This window comes from Haliaeetus leucocephalus, unplaced genomic scaffold, assembly GCF_000737465.1.
Source record: "Haliaeetus leucocephalus isolate CR32 unplaced genomic scaffold, Haliaeetus_leucocephalus-4.0 Scaffold730, whole genome shotgun sequence".
Classification (NCBI taxonomy): Eukaryota; Metazoa; Chordata; class Aves; order Accipitriformes; family Accipitridae; genus Haliaeetus; species Haliaeetus leucocephalus.
The window spans coordinates 2,317,185-2,340,906 of NW_010973166.1; the positions used below are offsets into that span (position 1 = coordinate 2,317,185).

General features: G+C 37.3%; 2 protein-coding genes across 3 annotated transcripts in view; both read right to left on the minus strand.

Moving 5' to 3' along the window:
* Positions 1-23,722, minus strand: part of RABGAP1L (RAB GTPase activating protein 1-like) — a 240,393-nt gene that overhangs the window by 148,039 nt on the left and 68,632 nt on the right. The gene's annotated exons all lie outside the window — the stretch shown is intronic.
* On the minus strand, positions 20,396-21,481 carry GPR52 (G protein-coupled receptor 52). The gene has a single exon (XM_010580654.1). It carries the CDS (start codon positions 21,479-21,481, stop codon positions 20,396-20,398), a length of 1,086 nt encoding a protein of 361 aa, XP_010578956.1.

Consider the following 23,722-nt stretch of genomic DNA (forward strand, 5'->3'; position numbering starts at 1 on the left):
CCCCCCATGGTTTTTTTTTTTTTTTTTTTTTTTTTTTTTTTTTTTTTTTTTTTTTGCAATATTCTCCCCCATCCCACTGGGTGGGGGGGAAGCAAGTGAGCAACTGCGTGGTGCTTAGTTGCCAGCTGGGGTTAAAGCATGACAGTAGGCAACTTAACGAACATAATAAGAAAAGTTTTTAACATAAATTGGAAATATGATTATAGTAACTATTAAGATAGATGCAACAGTTGCAACATTTAATTTAAATTGTATATGTATATATAATGTGTTAGACACTAAAGGAATCTGTACAGCATAAAAATTAAAAAACAAACTATATTAGCATTTCATTTCTAAGAAGAAAATGACTGACTAGAATTAAGACAAATGACTACTATTACATACCCTTTTAGCATACAGAACATTATATATTGTCACTGGATTTGGAATATTTTATGCTAAAACCTTTCTTAAAGCAGACAGGTGTCACTTCCACTCAACTGTTGCTAAATCTCTTTGCAGTAAGTACATGCATTAAATATGACCAATGTTAACTAAAATGTTATTTTTTTTAGACAGTGGCATTCAGAAGAAGTTACTTTCTCTGATTTGCTTTTGCCTACTAGCACCTACACTGTTGAAAAATACAGAGGCAGAGAAACGTTGCTGCCACACAGTACACTAGCAATGCAGATTGTTTATAACAAGAAATGAAGACAACAGGCATTTCAGAGTCTACTGATACTCTTACAGTGTAAACTGTAAACCGATTTCTGAGAAAAACTGAAGTTACTTTAAACAACTACTAACGTAAAGTTGTAAAATTAAGTAAAATAAATAGAAATTGATAAATTTTATTTTCCTGCGCCCCCTTAAGAAAATTAAATCTATACTAAAGGTAAATATTTCAATATGAAAACTACTCAGCATACTTCAATAAAGGAACCTCCCTTGGTTTCACCAAGCATACAGCCTCTCTTTCCCTTTGGCTTCTTAGTCGTGAACTGCTACTATTCCAAGCGACACCTACTCTGCAAGCTTTTCTTTGATTTTTTTTTTTGGCCAAACTAAACAATCATCTCATATATAGATGGCATCTATAGCCATCATCATCCTCATCATACCCACTCTCCTCGCAGCAGTGGCCAGCGAAGCACTGGAGCAGAGCACCCAGCACAGCTCAGCAGTCTCCATCACTTGCCATCTTTGTAAAAAGGGACAAGTATGTGACCAGTGCGACGTGGGAGATAGGATGAACCGAATGATCTCCCAGCCTCCTTCAGACCTATGGTTTATCAGGTATTTCCCCTTATAGAACAACAAAAATAGGCTTTGGCAACACGAGGAACTATCAGACTATTCAAGCTGTGCCTGTGCCTTCTCTTCTGCCTTCAGTCCCATTATGCTTTTTTAAAACTGTGAATGAAGTGAATAACATAATTTAAATTTCTGTTCTGTTTACTGTAAACCATTGCATCCAAAGTTAAGACAGTAATGTCCATAGGGCAAGAAAACCCTCACATACTGCTTCAGACAAAAGCAGTCTATTATACACTCCACTTTTAATATATTTATTACCCATTCTTCTTATTTTCTCAAGTATTATGTTGTTGAATTGGTTGAGCAGGCTTTACAAAACTTCACCTACCTACTGAAAACATGTTCTATTTCAATAACTTTAATACCACGGACTAAACGTTAGCACTGATACCATTCATATACCATCTTGTCATTAAAAGTGTTTATGTGTATTGTTTCTGGTTTAAATCTGTTTTTAAAAGCTTCATCACCATTCTGCGACCTCTTCTTTATCTTGTCATTTCTCCAGTATTTGTTGCAACAAATGACAAGGCCTGCTTTCAGTACCCAATTACAGGAACAATGTTATCCTGTAACTGCATAAGACAGCTTTTCATTAAACTTGCCCTCACCAATACATCACTATTAGCAATGCATTAAAATGTATTTATAGCCTCGTTTCTTATGGAAATGAATCCTCCCCAACTACTCCCTGGGTTCCAGCTTTCCCTCAGTTTGTATCTCCTTTCAGTATCCACAGTGGGGACAGCAGGAAGGGATTTTCACTGACACATAATGGAAAGGCGCTTGACGCTTAATTGTTACCCACTTTATTATTTGTAGACAAACTGTTCATGACCAGAAAGTCAGAAACAGAAAATTAATTACTTCAAAACTAGTATTTTTAATAAATTGCATTCTTCCTTGCCTCTACAAATCTATACTGCACAGCAGTGATTGCAAAGGCATTGATTTGTTATATCTGTGAGTAACTAGCTAGTTAATTAACAAAAATCACCTTCATATTTCTTTAAGGCTAGAATGTTACATTTGGGGTTTTGTGGGTTGTTTTTATTTGGGGAGGAGGAGAAAGGGGGTCCTGAGAGCTTGAGTAGAGGAAGATTGGGAGGTTAATGTCCTTCACAAAATTTCTCGTTTTAAATTTTGGCCAAAACATTCTTCTTCTTTATTATGCAGACATTTTTATTTGGTATTTAGGTAACTCCAACCAAGTTGTTCTCATAACAATTTCTTCTATGTTGTTCACTTTGACAAAAAGGATGTTATTTTCTAAGATTCTAAGATTCAAATTAGTTACTTACATAGAGAACACCTCAATTTCTTCCACAAAGAGGCCCGCAACTGCACTTGCTGCCCTGTCCAAAGATTTGTACTTTTTCTTTAGATTTGCGGTCAGCTGTGGTTTAATTATTATTAAAACAAATCCATTCTTCTCTTTCCTTGATAACATCAAGCATTTAGTTGTTCTTTTGGGGAGGGCAGGAGGGCTGAGACCTTTGCTTCTACACCGACAGAGGACAGTAAGAGGCATGTGATAACCAACTGTAATAAGCATCATCTGCAAAACAAAGAACCTGAGGAACATCACTACAGTACTTAAACAGATATCTATTCACAGTAATAATATCTCTTCTCAGCTCCCTATTTTGAAGAATTGACTTACAGTATAAACAATAGCGCTTCAAAACAGTACATTTATTTACACTGTTAATAATTCATCCCCAACTGCATTGTCCATAAATACACTATCAGTACCATTTATCATTCATATAACTTTCCCCTAAGTAATGCTACAACAGTCCTATGAACCAGTGATTTAAGACTCCACATATGGTCACATCCACATAAGTATTAGAATTATCCTATTTCTTTCAGGCTTTAGAAAGCCAAATATAGTGGAGAACCATTATTTCCTATGCATAGGGTCTTCTGTGCTAACAACCTAGACTCCTACTAGAATTTTAATGCTCTGTCCATATAGCTTGGGTATTATTCATATCTTCTTAACCACCTAGAAATGCCATAAACATGAATAACTAACCGTACTTGGAAGCACAGGAAGTGTGGCAAGGTTGGTATTAAAAAGTTGTTAATTCTTCACTGTACAATATTTCTTACATAATGGTAACAGAATGAAACTCAGTACAGACAGTGTATACAGTTACCTCTGCAAAAGGATGCAGCATCCATCAGATTTTAGTATACTGGCTGTAATGAAAGTAACTGCTAAACGCTTTTCTGCTTTACGCAAAAATTACAGAGGCACATTCTGAAGCGTGCTGACTCTCTGGGGTAAAGTTTTCTAAAACACTACACCACTCTTCTGATTCTTCAAATTATTTTTATGCAAACAAACTTGCCACTGATGTCACTATAAGATAAGTAAGATAAATATTTTTCTTACTGTTTTTGTTGTAAGGTATATTTGGGTTTGATCTCTAGAAAATGCAGCCTGATCAGAAGCAGAATTTTTCTTTGCACTTTAACCAGGAAGATTTCCAAACTCTGCAAACTGTCCTGCCTGGCTATCCTGAGAAATGCACTTACAGCTTTCCTGAAAAAGCCTTCACTAAGCGTTCAGTTTCAGCTCCATATGGGCTAGGAAAATAATAATATCAATTCTAGCAAAGCCCTTCTTCACCTAGTGCCCCATTAAAGGAACCACATAACTCAGACTTCACATAAAAGTTTTGAATTGTGTAACTGGTGGGGACAATTTTAAGAACTGCAGTTCTAAAACTGGATTTTCTGAAATGCATCATTCATCTCGACAAAATGACATCACTGGCCTGCTAAAGACATTAGTTCATTCCTTAGACAATGGATGCTGCTAATCACTCTGGCGCAATTTTGCCTCACACCAAGAATTACCAGCAGGGCAAGCAAACAAGGTGTTCCCAAACAACTGTTTCAGCTGCTACTTTTCCAAACCTGTTTTACAGATATTAATGCTCAAATCAAGATAGCACATGCAATGAAACAGTGCCAACTTCTACAAAAAGTCTTATTTCTAATATAATTATTTTGTTACACAAACCGTGGAATTGGAAAAAACACAGTGAAGGAATGGATGTTGTCTACTTCTTGGATCAACAAGAAGTTAAAAAAAATTCTCTACTGGATGATGGAAACACAGAAAAAAGAAACACTGTTGGTTCCAATAGAGCAGAAATGTGATTTATTCTTACCCACCTGCTATCACCTAGCAGTATTTTAAAACAACCTCATATATATTAGATGAAGAACAGTGTAAGTCACCCATCCTATCACCCGTCCTGGACACTGGACAAAAGTGTGACTGCTGAGTTTAAGAGGGCAGCCCACTTCAAAAATAAATTTAACTGAAACGCAGCCCAGCAAGATCAAGCTCTCCAGTAAGCATGCAATGGATGCTACCCACTGTGAAAGCAATGAAAAACACAGATGAGAGGTTGGATAGTGTGTGGAAAAATGAAATCAAATGAAACAATGACTTGCTTCAACCTAAGTCTTTTACCCAGTTAAAACCTCCCTTTTGGAGTACAACTCTGCATCTTTGAAATACATTTTGATCAACAAAAACCTACTTGGTTTGCAACTGCTCTCTATTAAATATTAATTGTTCATGCCCTGGAGACTTCCAGTTCCCAATTTAAACTAAAAAAAGTAGTATAAAATGTGCTATTTGACACCAATATCATAACTCTAATACATATTCAGAAAGGTTACTTAACTTTTCTGCTCCCTTCTGATCTCAAACAAATTCTAAACAAGCACTAGATATGAAAGGCAAGGCAATAGTATCCTGACACGTATGTGTGAGATGCTTCCCTCACCAGTCAGGAGGAACCACCTAAACACATCTTTGAAAAGAATTCAAACTGTCCAGTTAGTTTCAGTCCCCTCTTAGAGCAGCTCTTCATCTTCTTTTCCAGTCATGCTGCTTTCATTCACAACGCTCTCGGTACAATGCAGAGAACTGCTGTTAGAAAAGCCTGAAAGCACTTGACTGCAACTACATGGAAAAGGGACAATCAGAAAAAAAGACAGACCAAATAAATGGAATTAAAAATATATAAATGAATGAAAGATAGGAGGAGTGGAAACAATCCATTATTTGACGGATCCATTAAATTTAACTGATAAAAGTATTTCCATCAGTGGTGTAACCATCAGTTCCAGGAACACACCGCAACAATCAGAAACAAATAAGATCTAGGCTAAATATCTGTAATCCCTAACTTGGCTAAAAAAAAAAAATCATCACGTAATATGAGTTAGAAGGAAATGATCAAATTTCAAATCTCAGTAAGTTTACAGACTATCTGTGGAGATTATTTACTTATTTTATTAACAAACCCACAGTTGTTGAGTTGCTTGACTGAGATTTTGGGTTGCTCAGCAATCCTGAAAAATCAGGCCAGGTCTACTTTGTAGCCTCAAATGAGTATTTAGGAAGTTAACGTTAAATCCCCAGGTTTCCAAGTGCCGTTCTCTCTCTTTCTGATACACCTCAAAAAAAGATCACAATATGCAAAGCTCTAAAAGACATGAGATGTAATTTTTGCCTCAAAAAGCCATAGCTATTCTTGATTATTTATTGCCTCTCTAATAGCCATTTGAAAATGACCTTTAAATTTAAAGATCTTACCCTGTGGGTATCTACCATATAATACTGAGGTCTGGAAGATGGAGCAGATGACAAAAAACCACTGACTTGTGGCTGGGTGGGAGCCTGAGAGTTTCAATTCAGAAGGCCATGAATCCCTCTAACAATTTCTCAGAGCAGGTATGATCTTCTAAACTTAAAGAAAGATCTCAAGCAGAGATCTTAATTAGTTTTGGACACAGTGCGTTAAAAACGGAGAGGAGTGAGGTTACTGATCAGCCAGGAAAAGGGAACCTCAGAGAGACCAAGATAAACAAGGACAATCAAAAAGTGCAAAATTAGTTAGAACCCATCTGATTAGCTCTTGGTCATATCTTAACAACTTGGGGGGGGTTGTTTTGTTTTAAACAGTATATATTACAGGATAGAGAATAAATACCTGGTGTCAGGACTAAAATATTACTTGAAGTTTCGGTAATATAAACAGAACATAAATTTAGTGACTGAAAATGCACCGGAACAGATCAAATCTGGAGGTATTTTTTTAAATAAAAAAATAATGATGTGTAACCATGAGAAAAAGTAGCTGTTTAAAACCATTGCACAAAAAAAGGAATTGAAAAATGGTTCTCGCTTTTCTAAGTAACCTTCCACTTCGCAGGTCTAAGAAAATTACTTTTCCTAGAAAAAAAAAGATCAAATTTCTAGAAATCAAAACTAATAAAGGTAAGGATGGCTGTCTAATCTTCTGCTCTTTTCTTTCACGTTCAGTCCTACTGAGAGAAATAAATTAACTAATCAGAAGTGTAAAAACCATTGCTCCAGAAGCCAGTATTTTATAACAACACAAGAAGAAACACAATCAAAAATAAGGCATAAGGTTTCAGGCAAAACATTCTTAAGATACTTAAAACTTACACCTTTCCAAAACTTCCCACACTGACTGGAGGAAATTAATGCTTTGTAGTATCATGCACATTAAAAAAACATTATGTCATTGAATGCATCGCTGTTGATGAAAGGCTTCGTTTAGTTATGGTTTTTTTCTGTTTGCTTTAAGGTTTCTGTAACATTTACTGGATTAGTTCCAAGTCTCACCTGGAATTCATCCCACACACCCAGATGGTATCTCTGCATGTGAGAGGGTGGGGAGGAAGGACGTCCTCCTTCAACCTCAGCTGAGGAGCAGCTCAGATTTTATATAAGCCCAACAACAACCCTACTCAGAATATTTTGTTCAAACAAACAAAAAAATTGCAACAGAATTACAGTGCCTTCAGGCTAATTCTCTGATCCAGGGAGAGCATTAAGGCCTATTTACAATCACATATCATAGCACCAAAATACGTTTGGACCATAACACATGTAGTTTCTGCCTTGCTGTTATGAAATTCAGTGTATGTGCTCAAATACTCGAGCGTTCTCCAAGGGAATGTAACTCATAAGCATACACAGCCACGACTTCAGGCCATTAGTTTTGTGAGTTCTGGATGAGTTTTAGATTTGAAATGTTTAAAACCAGCACTGCAGAATGTCAAGTCGAAAAGACCTCAGAATGGATTCATGCCTTTTCCTATACATGATTTCATCTCCCGTAAATTATCTAACTAATAATGAAATGAGTGTGACTTGAAAGTAGCCCATTTTACAGCCTGTAACTATGTATTTGATCAAGATCAAAGCCTTTAAAAACAAGAGACAAAAATAAAAATGAAAATAATTTTAAAAAAAATCTTTTCTATCACTGTTGAAAGTAAGCTTACAATTAAGCTGGTTATCAAAACTACTAATCTATCATGGCAAGTAAACAACTGGGTCTAAATTTAATATTAGAGCTACATTTTTCTAAGTGGTAATGCTAAAATTATTATAAATATTACAAATAGGTATTTTTATTAGAGTTCAGAGCCAAGATTTTGCTACCAATCTTCTGAACTGTTTCTAAGAGGTTGTAGTGGTTACCAAAACAGGATACAAATCCACTGGCACAAAATATTAAATTCACATTCTAAATCTAACTGTGAATTCATGGAACTCCAAGAACAATGAAATCTATATATAACACAATGTATGCTAATATTGCCCTAATTTTGAAAGAAAACAATTAATAAGAAAGCAGGTCAACTCAAACACAGCTAGAGATGCTGTAGCAAAGAACCGCAAAAAACTGAAGAGACTGAACTGAGGTAAATCACTTTGTCCAGTTATAACAGCACAAAACATAACCTGAACTTGATTTATATGCATGAGATTATTTTGTCATGGAAAATAAAGACAACATGAATAATAAACTGAAGTGTGACCAACAACCTTCTGTTATGCGTAAAGTTCTCACAGGATGAAAAAAGGCTTCTTGTAGCAGTAGTCAAGGAGCCACGTTAAGTATCTAACAAAAGTTCTACACAACAGTAAATGGCTATATAACAATTTTTTTTCAGATTACAGCCTCACATAAATAGAAAAATATGTTTTTCATTAAAAAAAAATCCAAACAAAAACTACATGCTCCCTACAGCATCTGAGATTTCAACTCTAATTTTGAATGTTCAAATATTCCATCGGGCAAACTGGATAGTAACAGATGACAGCAACAACAACAACAAAAGATTTAATCTTGATTCAATCTTAATCTAGTCATGGACTATTTTAATGCCTTTTATGTTCAAATGGTCATATTTCACTTCAAGGAAAAATGGCTGATATGCTGTTCAATTAAAAAAATAAGAGCAATGCAACTGGGGGGGGACGGGAGGGCTTGACAAAGAAACCATAACAAAATTTAGCCAAATTCTTTGGAGTTCAAAACAGAAGTTCTAAAATAATATCCTAGAGTTATACTTTTTAAACTGTCATGTGTTTACCACAACAATCTACATTTAAAGTTTTTTAATAATGTGAAATAATATAGCAGAATATTCTTACAACTAGCAGTTTTACCATGGAAAAATAATACTCTTTTTAAATCCTGCCTGTCAATTTGCTTACTCAGAAAATAGACTGAAAACATGAAGTGCAAGGTAGCAAACTGGAGCTAAGCATTCTCTCCCTTTTCTCTTTCATGGTCTACGCTTTTTTAGCAGTATTTCTTAACAGAGATGAGAAATGCGATTTTTTTAACATATGTTAACATATTGTCTTCAATTCAGCATACAAACACAGATGCACACTTGTTTCATATGTGAGGCTTCTGTCCTCATTAGTAACGCTTCTGCTGCATTCCCTTTTACTGTAATGGAGATACTCATGAGTCATGTTGTGTACTTGCTGAAAAATCAGAAGTTTAGGGCTTTCTATATCATTGCTAGACTGAATATAGAAAACTAAGCCAAGCTTCCCTAAAATTCCAAGACTCCCCTGAAGTCAGTGGGAATTCTGCTTGCAGCAGGGATGAAGGATGAGTCCAAAATGTATATAATTAATAATAATAACAAGCTATCTCATTTAAAAGCTGCAAAAATGTGTTTTGAGTAAAACATTGCAAAGTTTTGATCACTTCTAGACTGCAAGCATTGTTAGGAGGCATGTTAGAAATGCCTGCTAGTGCCCACACCTTCATTTTTCAGTATTTTAATTTACCAGTTACAAGAATGTTTCCAATAAGATATCAGAAAAAGTCCCAAACCCGCAGTATAAACCAAATATCCACCCAAAATTTCAAAATTTTCTGTACAAGCACATTGTTTTTCAAATAATAATTACTTTATAAGGAAGAAAAATGAAAATACCCATGGTCTTGCTGGTTTCTGCAAGTTCACTTAAATTCTACTGTAAGAAAATGAACAAGACATACTCAGTCATGAAAATAATTTAAACACTGACATCCAAAACTACAATTTTGCCTGATATTTTCCCATCTTTTCCACATTTGGAATCCATGAACAACAGGAAGAGGACTCAAGCTAGCCTGAAGATGCAGTAGTGCATGGAACTGCAACACAGGAAAACATATTTGAGCATGGAGAATCCACCTCATCATTTAGCCACTTAAACACAAAGCACAAGCACCTGGCAAAGAAAGGAGCAGAATGCATCTTAAAAATCACATTTTATTCATAGAACATAACTATTGATACTGGTTTTAAAAGAAAATGATAAAATGTTTTTGGGGCAAACCAGCGTCAACTGATCGAATTGCAAAATGAAAGGAGTAGGATAGAACAGCTTTCCTCTATAAAAAAACCTAATGAGAATATATAGTTTTGGAGATACACTGACAAGCAGAGCAAACTACACGCTGTTTCCGACTCTATAAATATAGCAGCCCCAGTTATATGGAGATCTAGTTTGAATTCTGGTTTTACTTCTCAATGGATAACACATTATTTCAGAAAATAGGTAACATGCTGCTGATTAAGAGTGGAACAACGTGGACATACGCGATCCTCATCATCGCTCATTAAGATACGTGCCTTGTTCACTATGGGACTTTGTTGTTTGCTTCACTGTTAACTTTGGTGATTGCAGAAATACTTGACAAAATACCAGTTAGTTGCAGGGACCTGCTAACTATATGTCATCAGCCACAATAGGCTGTCAGTGAAATTTTCTCAAGGATTTAGTCCCTCCTTGAATACAATATTGTAGTCTCTGCACTGTTAGTGACCTCTGTATCTTTTATCCTATCAGTATGATACCACAACCTTTCTAATGGCATGATGAAGTAAAGGACTTGTTGGACCTCTGCTGAACCAGCTGCAGCTAGGGAGAGTTACCTGACTTAGCCACGTGTAGTGTAGGCATCCCTACTTTTGCAGTATCACTTTTTATTTTAAAAAATCATGGAATTTAGATAGGGTTAAGAAACCATTTTTGCTGTGGACTGCCCATAATAATAGCTTGGCTTTTAACTACTATAATTATTGGAAAAAAAAGTTAAAGTTTATCCCCCTACTACTTGATATCAGAACTAGCAATATAGTCCCCTTCATGACTGCTTTGTTGGTGCTCTTCCAGAATGTATTTTGCTTCAGCAGCGAGAAAAGATAGGGACAGTTGATCATACTGACACTTCTACTCTCAGAGCCACCTTACACACACACGCAAAGATGCACAGCCACATATGTTCATTTTTCACTCACAATTTTATTCAGAAAAAAACAGCTGAAGTAAATTGTGCACTCTTTTCCTGACAGACTAAATATGAAATATCCAGAGTTAGTATATGAGAAGTAATAAAGATGTAACAACACAACAGAGCAGGAAGGCATGAGCAGATACTTTAGGTCGGCCCTTAGTTCCTCTAGCATCAATACTGTCTGCAACAGCAACTAGTAACAGATGCCTAAGGACAAGTATAAGAGCAGGACAAACATACTGTGACAATTCCCCCATCATAGTCTCCCAGCCTCTGGTAATCTGCAGCATATGGGCTCCCAAGCCAGAAGCATGATGACAGCATTTAATATACTATTCCTCTTTGAATTTCCCTGAATTTTTAACCCATGTCAGCTTTTGACATCCAGAGTGTCTTTTGTCGACGTATTCCACAATTCACTACATACTGCTACCTTGATTTTAATTCTTTTACACTGGAAGAGAAACAATTACTAATTATATCCAGTTCTCCCCCATGACATTCACAACCTTTCAGACCCTTCGTATTCCCCTGCACTTCAATCCTTTCTTTTCTAGGTTGGAAAACCCTAGAGACTTTAATTCTCCCTTAGAGAAGGGCAGTTCCTTTGTCATTCCTCAGAACTCCTTCCAGCTGTGCTACCATGGACCAGTTACACTCAGTATTCAAGGTCCAGACACACTATGGTGATGGTAGTAATGCTTTCTAATAGTTTTCTTTATTACTTATAGAATTACTAATATCTCAATACTTTTGGTAAGCCATGGCTCATTAAACTACCATTTCCATAAGGCGATATATAGTAACCCCAAATCTTGTTCCTGACAGGAAATGGATACAATTCATTTCATTATTGTATGAAAACTAAGGGCTGCTTTACTTCAGAATCAATATTTATATTTCTCTCTTGAATTTCATCTGCCACTTGAAATCCAAATATTTCCCAAAATAAATTATCAACAGGTATCCCTCACCTACATCACATTTCAAATCTCTTTTTACCAATATAAAAAATTGTCTTCCTATAAATTTATTTTTAAATACAATCAATACCATTATTACAAGAGCACTTTGCTATGATTTTTATTTTTAAAATACAGGCATTACTAATGCAGTGAAATTCATAAAGTAAGATGATCATCGAATCACAATTGTATCAATGACCAACCATCACAGACATACCTTTCCCCAAAAAAGCTTCTCAAGCCAGGATAAACCAGAATAAGGGAGCTGCAAATGCACAGGGATAACAGGGACAAAACTTCCAGCTGCACTTAAGCAATAACCCTCATATATTGCCATCAGAATCAAAGGAAATAAAATAGAGACATAAAGTGTCTCCACAAATCCCATCCAGAATACTGATTCACTACCAAAACAGAATTTCTTTAGTTAGCAATATTTACAAATAAAATCAGTGATAAATAATGTTTCAGCCCTACAGAAGAGGTTGGAGAACTTGTCATCTGTTGACAAGGCTTGTTGCCAAGACACCTGAAATCCAGTAAACAAGGTACAGCAACAGCTTCTTTTAGCTACAGTGAAATGCAGCCTAAATAGATTTAAGACTAGACGTAGTTCTCTTCAAGGACATGATCTTTCTAATATTCTCACAAAGGTTTTTACATAAGTCAAGTGAAGAACACATCTATGTAACAGCAAAATTGAATTTAAAAATCAAATTTCAAATTGTACTTTAAAAAACCCAAAAGCCAGAGATCAAGTAAAGCATAGCCAGCAAAGGAAAATAATTAATTGGTTGCGAGTTCCCAAGATAAGACATCACAGAAAATATGGTCTCCAAAAGTCCCAAGTTGAAAAATAAAAAAATCTTTAAAATAATTTAATTATGATAGCATATAGTTACGCTTATATTTATTAGATTTCTTGCTTTTCTATATGTCATCTTCATAAGCCGACATGAGATACTGCCTGGACAATATTAAGTAGCCAATATTACAGAGAGAGTAGTTTGGGATAAAGGTGTTTCATTTACAGCCTGTGTTTGCTGTTTTGGCTTCAGTAATTTTCGTACACACTTAGCACTTACCCAACTCTAGCCACAAAGTGGTCCCCAAAGCCCTTGAAATGAAGAAAAAGCTGCCACTGAAACCTTGCCATTATATGACTGTTTACAGCCCTTACATACGTATAGTTGCATTAAAACTCACTATAAAAATTGTAGTGTCCAAAATCTACCTGATTATAATAAAATTCTCTTATGAAGATCCTGTTTACCTATTGAGGGCATAGATGAAAAATAGACTAACCTGTTCTTGACCTAATAACAATTCATTACTCGTAATTAAAAAAGAGAGATCTGTATGCTACAATAATTTTTCTTATCATTAAAAACCCTAATGAACAAAGACTTGCAAAAACCTTGCTGAGGCAGTTTAAGGCATTATTGCCTTCAGCTGTCTATGCCACCCCTTCTGTGGAGGATTAACTCCGTGTAGTAAAACCATAAACAGAGGACACACACACACTTCAGCCACGCCAGCGTTCTCTGCGTGCTAAGCTGCCAGACTGACCTAAAACGACCAAGGAAAGAGGAGAGGAGAGGAGGCAAGGCGCAGGCATGTTTCATTCTGCTGCCAGAACGGTAACAATTCAAACCACTACAGGTTTAATCAGTGAACATGACTCAGGTTTAAACGGCATGTTGCACTGAGAGAGACCTACATGGATCTCAGCAGGAAACAGGGGGGTATACACATTCCAAAGTGACACAAGTGTTTTGTATTTGACAATCCTCATTTAAGCACAGACGTGAACACAGAGAGAAACATAGTGACATAGTGGTAAACTACCAAAATAAGTAAATAAAGGTCACTCGATCTCAGTGTTTGGCCCCCCCCAAAGCCACAACCTCACCTGGGCTCATTAGATGCAGTAATTTCATGAAACAGATGAGAGGAGCAGTTCATCTGAGGAACGGTCAGCTCTTCTGCCTCAATACACAGTTCCTATATTTGTTTCCCCACAATAAAACAGCTAATGAGAATCTGTATGCTATAGTCACTTAATAAACACCAAAAACCTGTGGGTTCAGCAAGTGTCTTTCCTAGGTCAGAACAAATTTGCCTATTAGGGAAAATATCATTTGTCTGTTTACAATTCTAAATTTAGATGTCACACAAGAAGAATTTGTAAGTATTACATGCACAAGCATAAATAACATTGGAGAGATCATACAAGGACTAGAAACCCTCATCTGGTACAGGTATTTGAAGACTTTCCTGCCTAAAGTGTATGAAATTCAAAGTAGTACCTGTCCCACAAGTAACTTTGTTCTCTCCTGGGGACATTCTGTTATACTTTCCCAAACCACTACCCTATTCTTCATTTAAATATCCCATAAAATGGACTTCTTCCATGATGAAAAGAATTTGTGCTTATTCAAATAACTTACAGAAGAAGGAAAAAAAAGACAACAAGCATTATCTATTTCATTTAAAGAAAATGAAGAAACAAAAAGCAATGCTGTCAAGATGCAGAAATGCCCTTGCATGATTAATGCTGACATCTCTGAGCTTCCCCTTCCTAAAACCTTTGTGTTTTGCCACTTTTTCTAATATTGCCGGTTGTAAAATTTAGATTACGAGCTTTGAGGCAGGGATGAACAGCACACACGAGAAGTGAAACTCTTTTCCCTGATACTGCACTTAGAAAAGTTTCACCCAAACCACCTTTTCTTTGTTCAGACCAAGTCACGCAGTGATTAAAACGAAAAGCCTTCAGCGTTGCTGTCGCATTCTTCTCAAGAGGGTTAAGTTTGGCAGCAGTCGGCATAAGACTGTGATAAAATCCCAAACATGTCCAGGCATTTTTACTGCCTGAAATTGCTTTTCCTAGCCTTCTGTCAGTGCAGCTGAAAGCACTACGGTTTCTTTATATTCATCCTCTCTTTCACAGTATTTGGACAAAGGAAAAGTCCACAGAAATTACGGATGTAAAAGTGAGGGGTTTTTAGTATTTTCTCGAGGCTGTGCTGGGGCACAGAGCCATTAACAGCTTCTTCTCCATTCACATACTGTTCCTTTAGCACTTAAAGCCCACGGAGCTCAGAGGATTTTTCCTATTATCCAACTGAGAAAGGAGTAATTTCATTTAAGAACAACTGGAAAAACCTGTGAGTAGGAAGCTACTGTTAAATATCCTTCTAAATTGCTTTCATCCCACTAATCTACAATAATGGCAGACACTTTTGTTAACAATTTTGTTAACAATTAAAAATGCTTAATTACTGCAAAGATCTATGTATAAATTCAGTGTATAATTTAAAAAAAAAATGAAACATGTCTATGTTAAATAGGGGAGAAAAATAATCAGGTTTTACTTGAACTTTGTATTTGGTTTAGCAAAAATCATGTAATCTTTGGAAAATACTATCTTTAAGCAATGTTCCAGGCAATGCTGCAAGTGACAGGAAGACACTACCTCAGTGATGCTTCCATTTCTGGAAAGGCCTAAAAATTAATCAGCAATCAGTTAACAAAGTAATGTTTGGGTTTGCTTCACATGACATACATAAAATATTTTAATCAAAAAAACCCAAACAAAATAAATCTAATTCAGTTCTTTAGTAGAATGACGCACCACTCCAGACATAAAACAGCCTAAAGAGAGAGAGAGGTAACACGGGGCGGCGATGAAGTCAAAGGCTTTAACTTCCCCGTTCAGTGACAGTGACAATAAAACTGTAAGATCTGCAAATTAGCTGATCCTGGAGGATGGCTGGCGAGGCCACTGCCACCTTCATTGACATTCTGCCCCCACAGCAATGTTGGCCTCCTGAACCTCTGGCACTGCTCCTCAGCAAAGCCAGCTCCAGGACCATCATGTTGCTAGGCATGCTGCAACTGAGTTTTGCGATCTGCTAAAGGGGTATTCCCATCACGAGCAGCGGCCTGGATTGAGAGATACAGATCCTCAGCATTCAAACACCAACATTAAAAAAAAATAAATTAAAAATCAATATATTTATTCGTTTGGCTACAACTGTAATATGGAAAGATTAAAAATAGTTTCAAGTTGAGAATCAACTGTGAGATAGTATTAAATCTGATGCATTTCCCATCAACTCAATATCCTGTTGCAACAACTATCTTTCATTTATAGTTAATTTTTTCATATGCAAGATGAAATAGCTAATGGAATAACTAATCATTACATTGATTTACTTTTCTCTATGGCCAATTTTTAATATTGACTGGTAAGTTATTTTACCCCCAAAAGGACATTTTATTAGTTTTGCTGAGTGTGAAAACTAAGTGTGCTTATGGATATTCAGTTGTCAAACACCAGTGAATTAAAAATAATTGTAAAAAGGATATAAATGATATTTTTAAAAGGTCTTCATAAACTATATCTATGAAATGTGGCTCAATAAAGCAAAACACTCCCAACTTTTCAGTAGAGGAAGCACAAAGATTCTGCACAAAAATAAACCTAGCATGATACCTCATACATTCCCAAGTACAATTACAAAATGGATTCTTAAGCAGAAACGGGGAAAAAAATCTTACTCTAAGACAATAAGTAAACTTTTAAAAGACAGCATTGTGGTTTTCATTACTACAGTTTTCTTTCCCTTTAAAGAACAGTATTTTAAGGAGAAATTCACCTAGCCATTCCAGAAAATAAGGAAGCACATAGAATTTGGTGAAGAAAAGATTACTTTTCTAGTAGCGCTTTTGCTGCTACTTTTTTTGACTCTTCCTTAGGCTGAAGAGGTTCCAAAAATGGTAAGGCAATTGACCTCAACATAGTCTGTTACACTACAAGCGTTAAGTATTCAGGCAGGACAAATGTAACAGCACAACATAATCTACCTGCACAAAGGAGCTTTATATATCTCTATTTGTTTTGCTTACCTATTAGACATATCTCTTCACTTTAACCTTTTTATTTAATATTTTACATATGTTTTCTTCTTATGGCTACTACCCTTTTTTTTTTTTTTTCCTAAAGGAACCTAAAGTTTTAGTGACTCCCTCAATGTATCTGTATATGGACAGACTTTATTATTACCTGTATTATCAACAATGATTTTTTCGTGTTGATTTCTTCAGTTAGTATCTGATCACCTATTTACTAGGTATTTCATAAATCATTAAGATCTTTAGGCACATGAAAATGGGATATGTACTCCAGATACCAGCTTTAAAAGTCTCATTCTTTGATCAGATTTTCATACAAGAACATGAAACTATATAATGACAGAATGAAAATCAAAGGTGACAGACTGGGCGACTGGAATTTCTATTGGACTTTTTTAATCCATTAAAACATCCAGCCTTATAATTTCGGAAGAGAATTTAGCACCAGATGGAATCCTCAGACAGCATTAGTAAAACAATAACAAACCTCCCTCAAATAAAATTTAAATCATGAGTTTAGAAAACACTTTAAAAAAAATGAAACACACTTACTAAATTTAAGAACTCATGTGACTGAGCACCAGGTCAAATCTTGTCATCATGGAAACAGCAAGAAGCGCAGCATTTAACTCGGCTTAATTTGATAGATTCCAGGAGACCAGGAGACTCGGATTTACAGGGAACAGGCTGAAGTGTGACTTTACAGCAACTGAAATTTGGGGTCCAGATAAGCACCAACAACATTAAGCCCATGTTTAAGAAACAAACCAAAAAAAGGGGGTGGGGTAGGCAAAGAACCTAGGAACTTATGATTGGTTTGCAGGGTATTGGATTTCTACTGTATTCTCTCCCTCCAACGGCAGCCCGAGGAAAAAGCAAATCTTAGTTCCGCCTGACAACTCCACAAGCTCAACACGATGGCAGAGAGAGAAGTATTGCTAACTCTGCCCTTTAGGGCAAGAAGCTGGTGGGCTGGTGAGTAAACCTTGTGCTGCAGCCTCTGAAGTGAAGCTCTCTTTCTGACCTACCGTTTGCAGGCAATAAAGCTTCAAGTTGTTGTACATAACTCCATTTGCTGAGGTTATACAAGCAGGGTTAAACTAAGGCACTACCGATACAAATGAGTTAGCTTGTGTATTTCTACCTATTTGTAGTTACAGTACCATGCTAACAATGCATTTACTGGCTCCAGGCTGTGTTTAATAAAAGGTTAGTTCAACTTCAAGCATTTTCTAGAACTTTTCTTGAATTTCAGGAGGTCCCATAGAAACTTGTTACCAGGAATGCCAACAAAGCCCAGAAGTGGTAACCTGCCAGGTCTGGAGCACAGATATAAAACTACTTTATTGGTATGAAACCAGCCCTGTGAGTTGTGAGAAATTAGATACTTCATTGTTCCTTGTCTAAGTCTTGCATGCTGAGGACCTACTAAGCAGGAAATAGTGACAAAATAATGACAAAATAACATTAATCCAAGTTGTGTTTGTAAGAAGACACAGGGTTACACCACCTTATAGAGCAGCAGTCAGCCAAAAAGAGCCTTCTGAAATAAACAGCAACTTTTCAAAAGAAGGCAGCAGACACATTCCTGTAGGCATGGAGCATTATGAGATACGTGCAAAGAATACGGTCCATTTTTCCGTAGTATCTATCGGGGCTAATTGTCAGCAACAGCTCAGCTTAGCTAGAGGAATGTTTCAAGTCATATTTCAATCTGCTTTAAAGATTGTGCAATGGTAGAAACTGGTATATAAACGTTTAAGACAGCAAGTAAGCAGCTTTGGGATTTGGATTTTAAATTGTTCACTCTTGAGTTCTAACCCAAAAGAACTTTCACAGAGAACAGAGCGTAACATCAGGGAACTAACGCCAAGGCTGGTTTTGATATACATAATACTACTTTATTCCATTGTTTCAACTTTCTTACAGGTTTAAAAAACGTACAGGGGTTCAGAACCACCTCAACAGAACAAAGAATACATAATTAAGGGAGATCTAGAGTCAAACCACAAGTGTGCAAGCGTGGTTAGCTTCCATTACAAAAAGTAATAGGCACAATCTTTACATATGCATTTTGGTGAAAGAAGGAATAATAGTGCAGTGTTAAAAGGCACCAACAATCAATAATTGGGCCTTTTTTAAAAGCCAATAACCATCTAAGAAAATTACATTTGGTTCAAAATAATAATTTGAATATTTTATTGACTGGCATGCATCTGAACCCCTGGCAATTTATTACACCAACCTAATGTGCGCCCTTGCAAAATAAAAAAGATTTCATCAGTGGACCTGAAAATCAATTCAGTACAAAAGGAAATACTGAAGCTCTTCGCCTGTATTTAATACTAAGCTGTCGTTGTTCACCTCATCCGAGAACACTTGTCTAACAAACAGCTATTCAACAACCGCACAGAAGTATTTCTCTTAAAGCAAGTGTAATTTTTTAATCCTGTAGCACTGACCTATTCCGTGTGCTATGAAAACATTAGGCACAGACCACAATTTACGTTTTCTCTAAAAAAAATACAGTATGTGCAAGCTAGGTTCACACAACGGATTGACAGCTACAACAGTAAGCTATTTAGACTTCCCAAAGAAAAGGGTTAGTTAGTTTTAATTTTCTAAGCAGTGATGCACACTACTGTGTGCAATTATCATATTTGCGTTAGGATTATCTGTGTAGCCAATAAAGGAAAAGCTTTAGTACACCCTAAAGGACACTACATCGATACTGTGTGCTAATTTAACAGGATCAAGAGAATGAAAGATTGAAGAAGTCATTGTACATGGGCAGCTGCAGTTACCCAGCCAGCCAGGAAGGGCTATTGCTTTCTGCAGGAAGAATGGTTTGAAACTCAGTTTACCTCATAGGTGCCCTCCAACTAAACCACTTGGACGCAATGGAATCTAGGGATGCACAGAATGGAAAAAAAGGGGAAATGACAGGGAGAGCTTCTGTGAAAGTTGTACCAAAATGTGCCATTTTATCCAAAAGCATGCCCGGTGCAGGTTTTACGCATTGCGGATTGTTCGTACAACTGAAAATTGTACAAGATGTGAGCAGAGATAGAGCTGATTATTAATCTGCAATATCTACTACAGTCCTCAGGTATATAATTTACGGATAGCCGCTTACTGTGTTGTTGTTTCCTCTTAAATATATTTAAATTCAGAAGGCTACAGTATATTCTGACACAAAGATAGTAAGACAACTTTTCTACAAGGGGGGAAATATAAGGTAGTAACTAACTAATTTATTTTATGAGGAACCTCCTCTGATGTGGTAGTTATTTCATGCCCTTTAAAAGATTTTTAGTTCCGACTTTCTTCATCGTCTCTGTCGAATTGCTCCCCTCACAATTTCACAAGAGCTATGTTCAAGTTCAGTGACCCCTCTTACAGCAGCCTTTTCCTTTTCCGCAATCACTTTTAAACTCACTCTAACATCATAGCAAGCTATTCAAGTAAACATTTCTCTTCTGGCAAGTTTCCAGGTACAGCAAATACTATCAAAACTCCGCGTATGATTACATGCGCTAGTTTTCTTTAAATGGAGCAGGAATTAGCCCGTTTTCGTGGTTTAGGGTCCCGTACATCCCTGTCTTTTAAACACATACAAGATGAACATATTGTCTCTGACAGTCTCCGCAGTCCCAGCCTGAAAACGCTGTTGGAGAGGCTATAAATCACACAGTTGCAGAAACTATTGCTTATAGCAAGCCACGTTGTTAAGAAGGAAAGTGCTGGGTTTTCCAACACTCTAGAGCTCTCCAGCAGAAAGTATATGATATAGGGGAGCCACAGCATGTAGAACACACTAGTTATCCGAAACAAAACCATGGCATAGCGGCGATCGGGGCTGTGCCCAGTCTCCCCAGCAGCATCCACTTCGTGGCTAGGAAATCGAGCTCTCCGATCATTTATCTCTTTGGTGTGCTGCCGGCAAATTTTAAAGATGTGGAAATACGTGAAACATATGACAAAGGCAGCAGGAGCGTATAGTAAGCACACAATAAAGCCAGTAAAATAGGCATTAGTTAGCCAGGAGGTAGCACACCATTCAAAAATATCTCCATGGTAACCAGGTTTTCCCCAACCAAAAAAGGAAGGCAAGAAGATCAGACAAGAGTATATCCAGATCAAAATGATGCAGATTCTCAAGCGACAAGGTGTGACCAGTTGATTATAGGAGAGAGGCTTTGTTATAGCGAGATAGCGATCCACACTGATGCAAGCAAGACATGCCATAGATACGCTTTTTAGCACAGAGATGATATATCCAAAAACTTGACAAGTCAAGGACTCGTGGACACCTGTCGAGTAGTGGAGCAGTGACAAAGTAGGAACCAAGCAGCTAACTCCAACAAAAAGATCAGCATAGGCCATGGTCTGAATAAAATAGCTGGTGGTATAATGATGCAGAAGTGGAGCACAGTGAAAAACAAATATCACAGTTAAGTTACCCGCAATAATTAAAAATGTTAGCAAGACAATAACAACTGTCTCAAGGATACAGATGTCAACTGCATTGTAGTGACCAAATCCAAGAGGGCAGGAGAGATGCTCAGATATGTTCATAACACTACTGCTCATATTCAGAGTCCTCCATTCAATCCATCGGGACTGGTTCATGTTTTGTGATTAGGGAACACTGCAATCTGAGCCTTAGGGAGCAGATGACCTGCTTAACAGCAGCTAAACTCTGCTTCAGCGTCTCACGATCTCTCTTTGTAGACACTGCCAGTGCTTACATTTGAGAGGATTACAGTCCCATAGCTGTTGATGCCTCCTCAGCATCAGTGCATCACCTCTGGCACACCTTAGCTTTAAGGAAAGAAAGAAAAGAAAAGAAAAGAAAACAAAACAAAACAAAAAAGCCAGAAAGAGAAAGGCCACTGATCAGCTCCTCCAGTGCTCTTGACCGATCTTTAGCAAACACAAGGCACTTCTAAAACAAACAGGTACTGTGAAATATGGAAATAAAAACTGACAAAAGAGAGACATTCATTTCCCAGGGAAGGAGGGGGGGAAATCTCTGACCGCTTATTTTCCTGAGGAAGTAATTTACTTTGGAATATAATAGGGTGAGGGGGAGGAAGGGAAGGAGGAACTCAGTACAGCTTAGGTTTCCTAGACCAGCAGTTACTGGAGATAATCTTTTTAATGTCTCAATTTAAATCACAGACTGACTGGAGAGTAAAGGAAAGAGTTCATCATCTAATGCTGTCTTTTCTGGCTCCATTCAGGAGATGGTACTCCATCTTATCCATGCTATTCATTGGTAAGGTAAGGAAAACATTTTTGTCAAGGTTAATTCCAATAGACTCACCACTGTTTGGGTATGAATAATGAATTTTATTTGGAGGGAGACGGGTGGGGGACAAGGCAGATTTGTCCTCTGACTCCCAAGAAAGAAAACATACATCTCGGATACAATGAGGAAGATCGTGTCTGTTCATTTAAAAATGAAGATAATTTAAGAATAGAATTTGGAGACTTATGTCAATATTCACAATTCCTTCAAACAGTTATAGTCCATTACAATTACTAATGCCAGAAGCACAATTCAAGGTCCCCACAGACAAAATAAATCCTCTTGAATTTAATTTCATCAATGGTAATTTAAAATAATCATCTTTGGAAACTGCCATAACTGCTACAGTGGGATCAGTACCCAGGAGTTCATAGGTATATCCATGATATTGCTCACCTCTGTAGCAACACCTGAATCATTTCACAAACCCCCATACAACGAGAACAGAAACTTCCATCTGCATTCTGCTGTGAAGCTAATGAAATGCTGATTTGACTAGAAAAGCTGCCATTGTTTACTAGTCCGTTATTCTGTTATTCAGGTTCATCTTCTATGTAGTTTTAGGGCTTCTGTATTTATTAGACAATCAGCATCATAAATAGTTGCTTTAAAAAAATGTTCTTCTAATTGCAGGACATTACCTTGTTCATTTTATTTGCAGTTACGGAGAAAGCAAACGTTAAAAGAAAGCATCTTCTGTGTTCAGTTTTACGTAAATGCTTGATCAGTTCAGGAATCATTAGGCAGGTAATTAATTGTACGCAATCTTGCTTTTTGAAAGGCCCCTAAAATGTTAAAACCATCTTTAATCCTAGAGTTCCTGAAACTAGAAGACTGGCAGTGGGAATTAATGAATCCACATAAAATGATCTCCAAGGTCATTCAGCTATTACGCTGGCATTTGCTTTAAGTCTCTTTAAAAGTACCAGAATCTCTCTGATGTTTTTGATAGTCCTTGCTGCATCTTCAGGAAGAATTTCAGATACTAGAAGAGAATTTTCAATGCTGTTGCCGCAGTTTGAGGGAAAGCGTTCTTTTTGGAGTTAATTTCCTGTCGTGCATCGCCACGCTGTACAGAAAGTCCTTCTGGATTTTATAACATCCCAGAATATTTCCGGCTATTCGTTCCCTTCGTCTATGAGCAGCAGAGGACGTATAAAATCACTACTTTCTCCAATTCTTTGTTAAAGCAATAGAGCGATCTGTCTCACCTACAGGCATCCTTACCAGCCGCTATGATGAAGTGCTTGACAGGGGAGTCCTAGTTACTGTGGTGCGGCTAGAGCTTCTGTCGCTATTTCTCTCCTTCCCCCGTGAAATGACTGCTTGCACCTGAGTCCGCTGCTGCTGCTGCTGCTGCTCCTCCTCCTCCTCTCCCCCCCCGCCCCGCCGATGCAGACGAGCCGGGCGCTGGAAAGGTGCCCGCCCCCCCCCGGCCCCCAGCCAATGGCCGCGCCGCGCCGCTGTCACTAGGTAACGGCTGCCGGGCCGGGCCGGCGGCGCCCCCCGCAGCGCGGCGGGGGAACGGAGCGGAGCGGCAGGGAAGGGAGGGAGCGGAG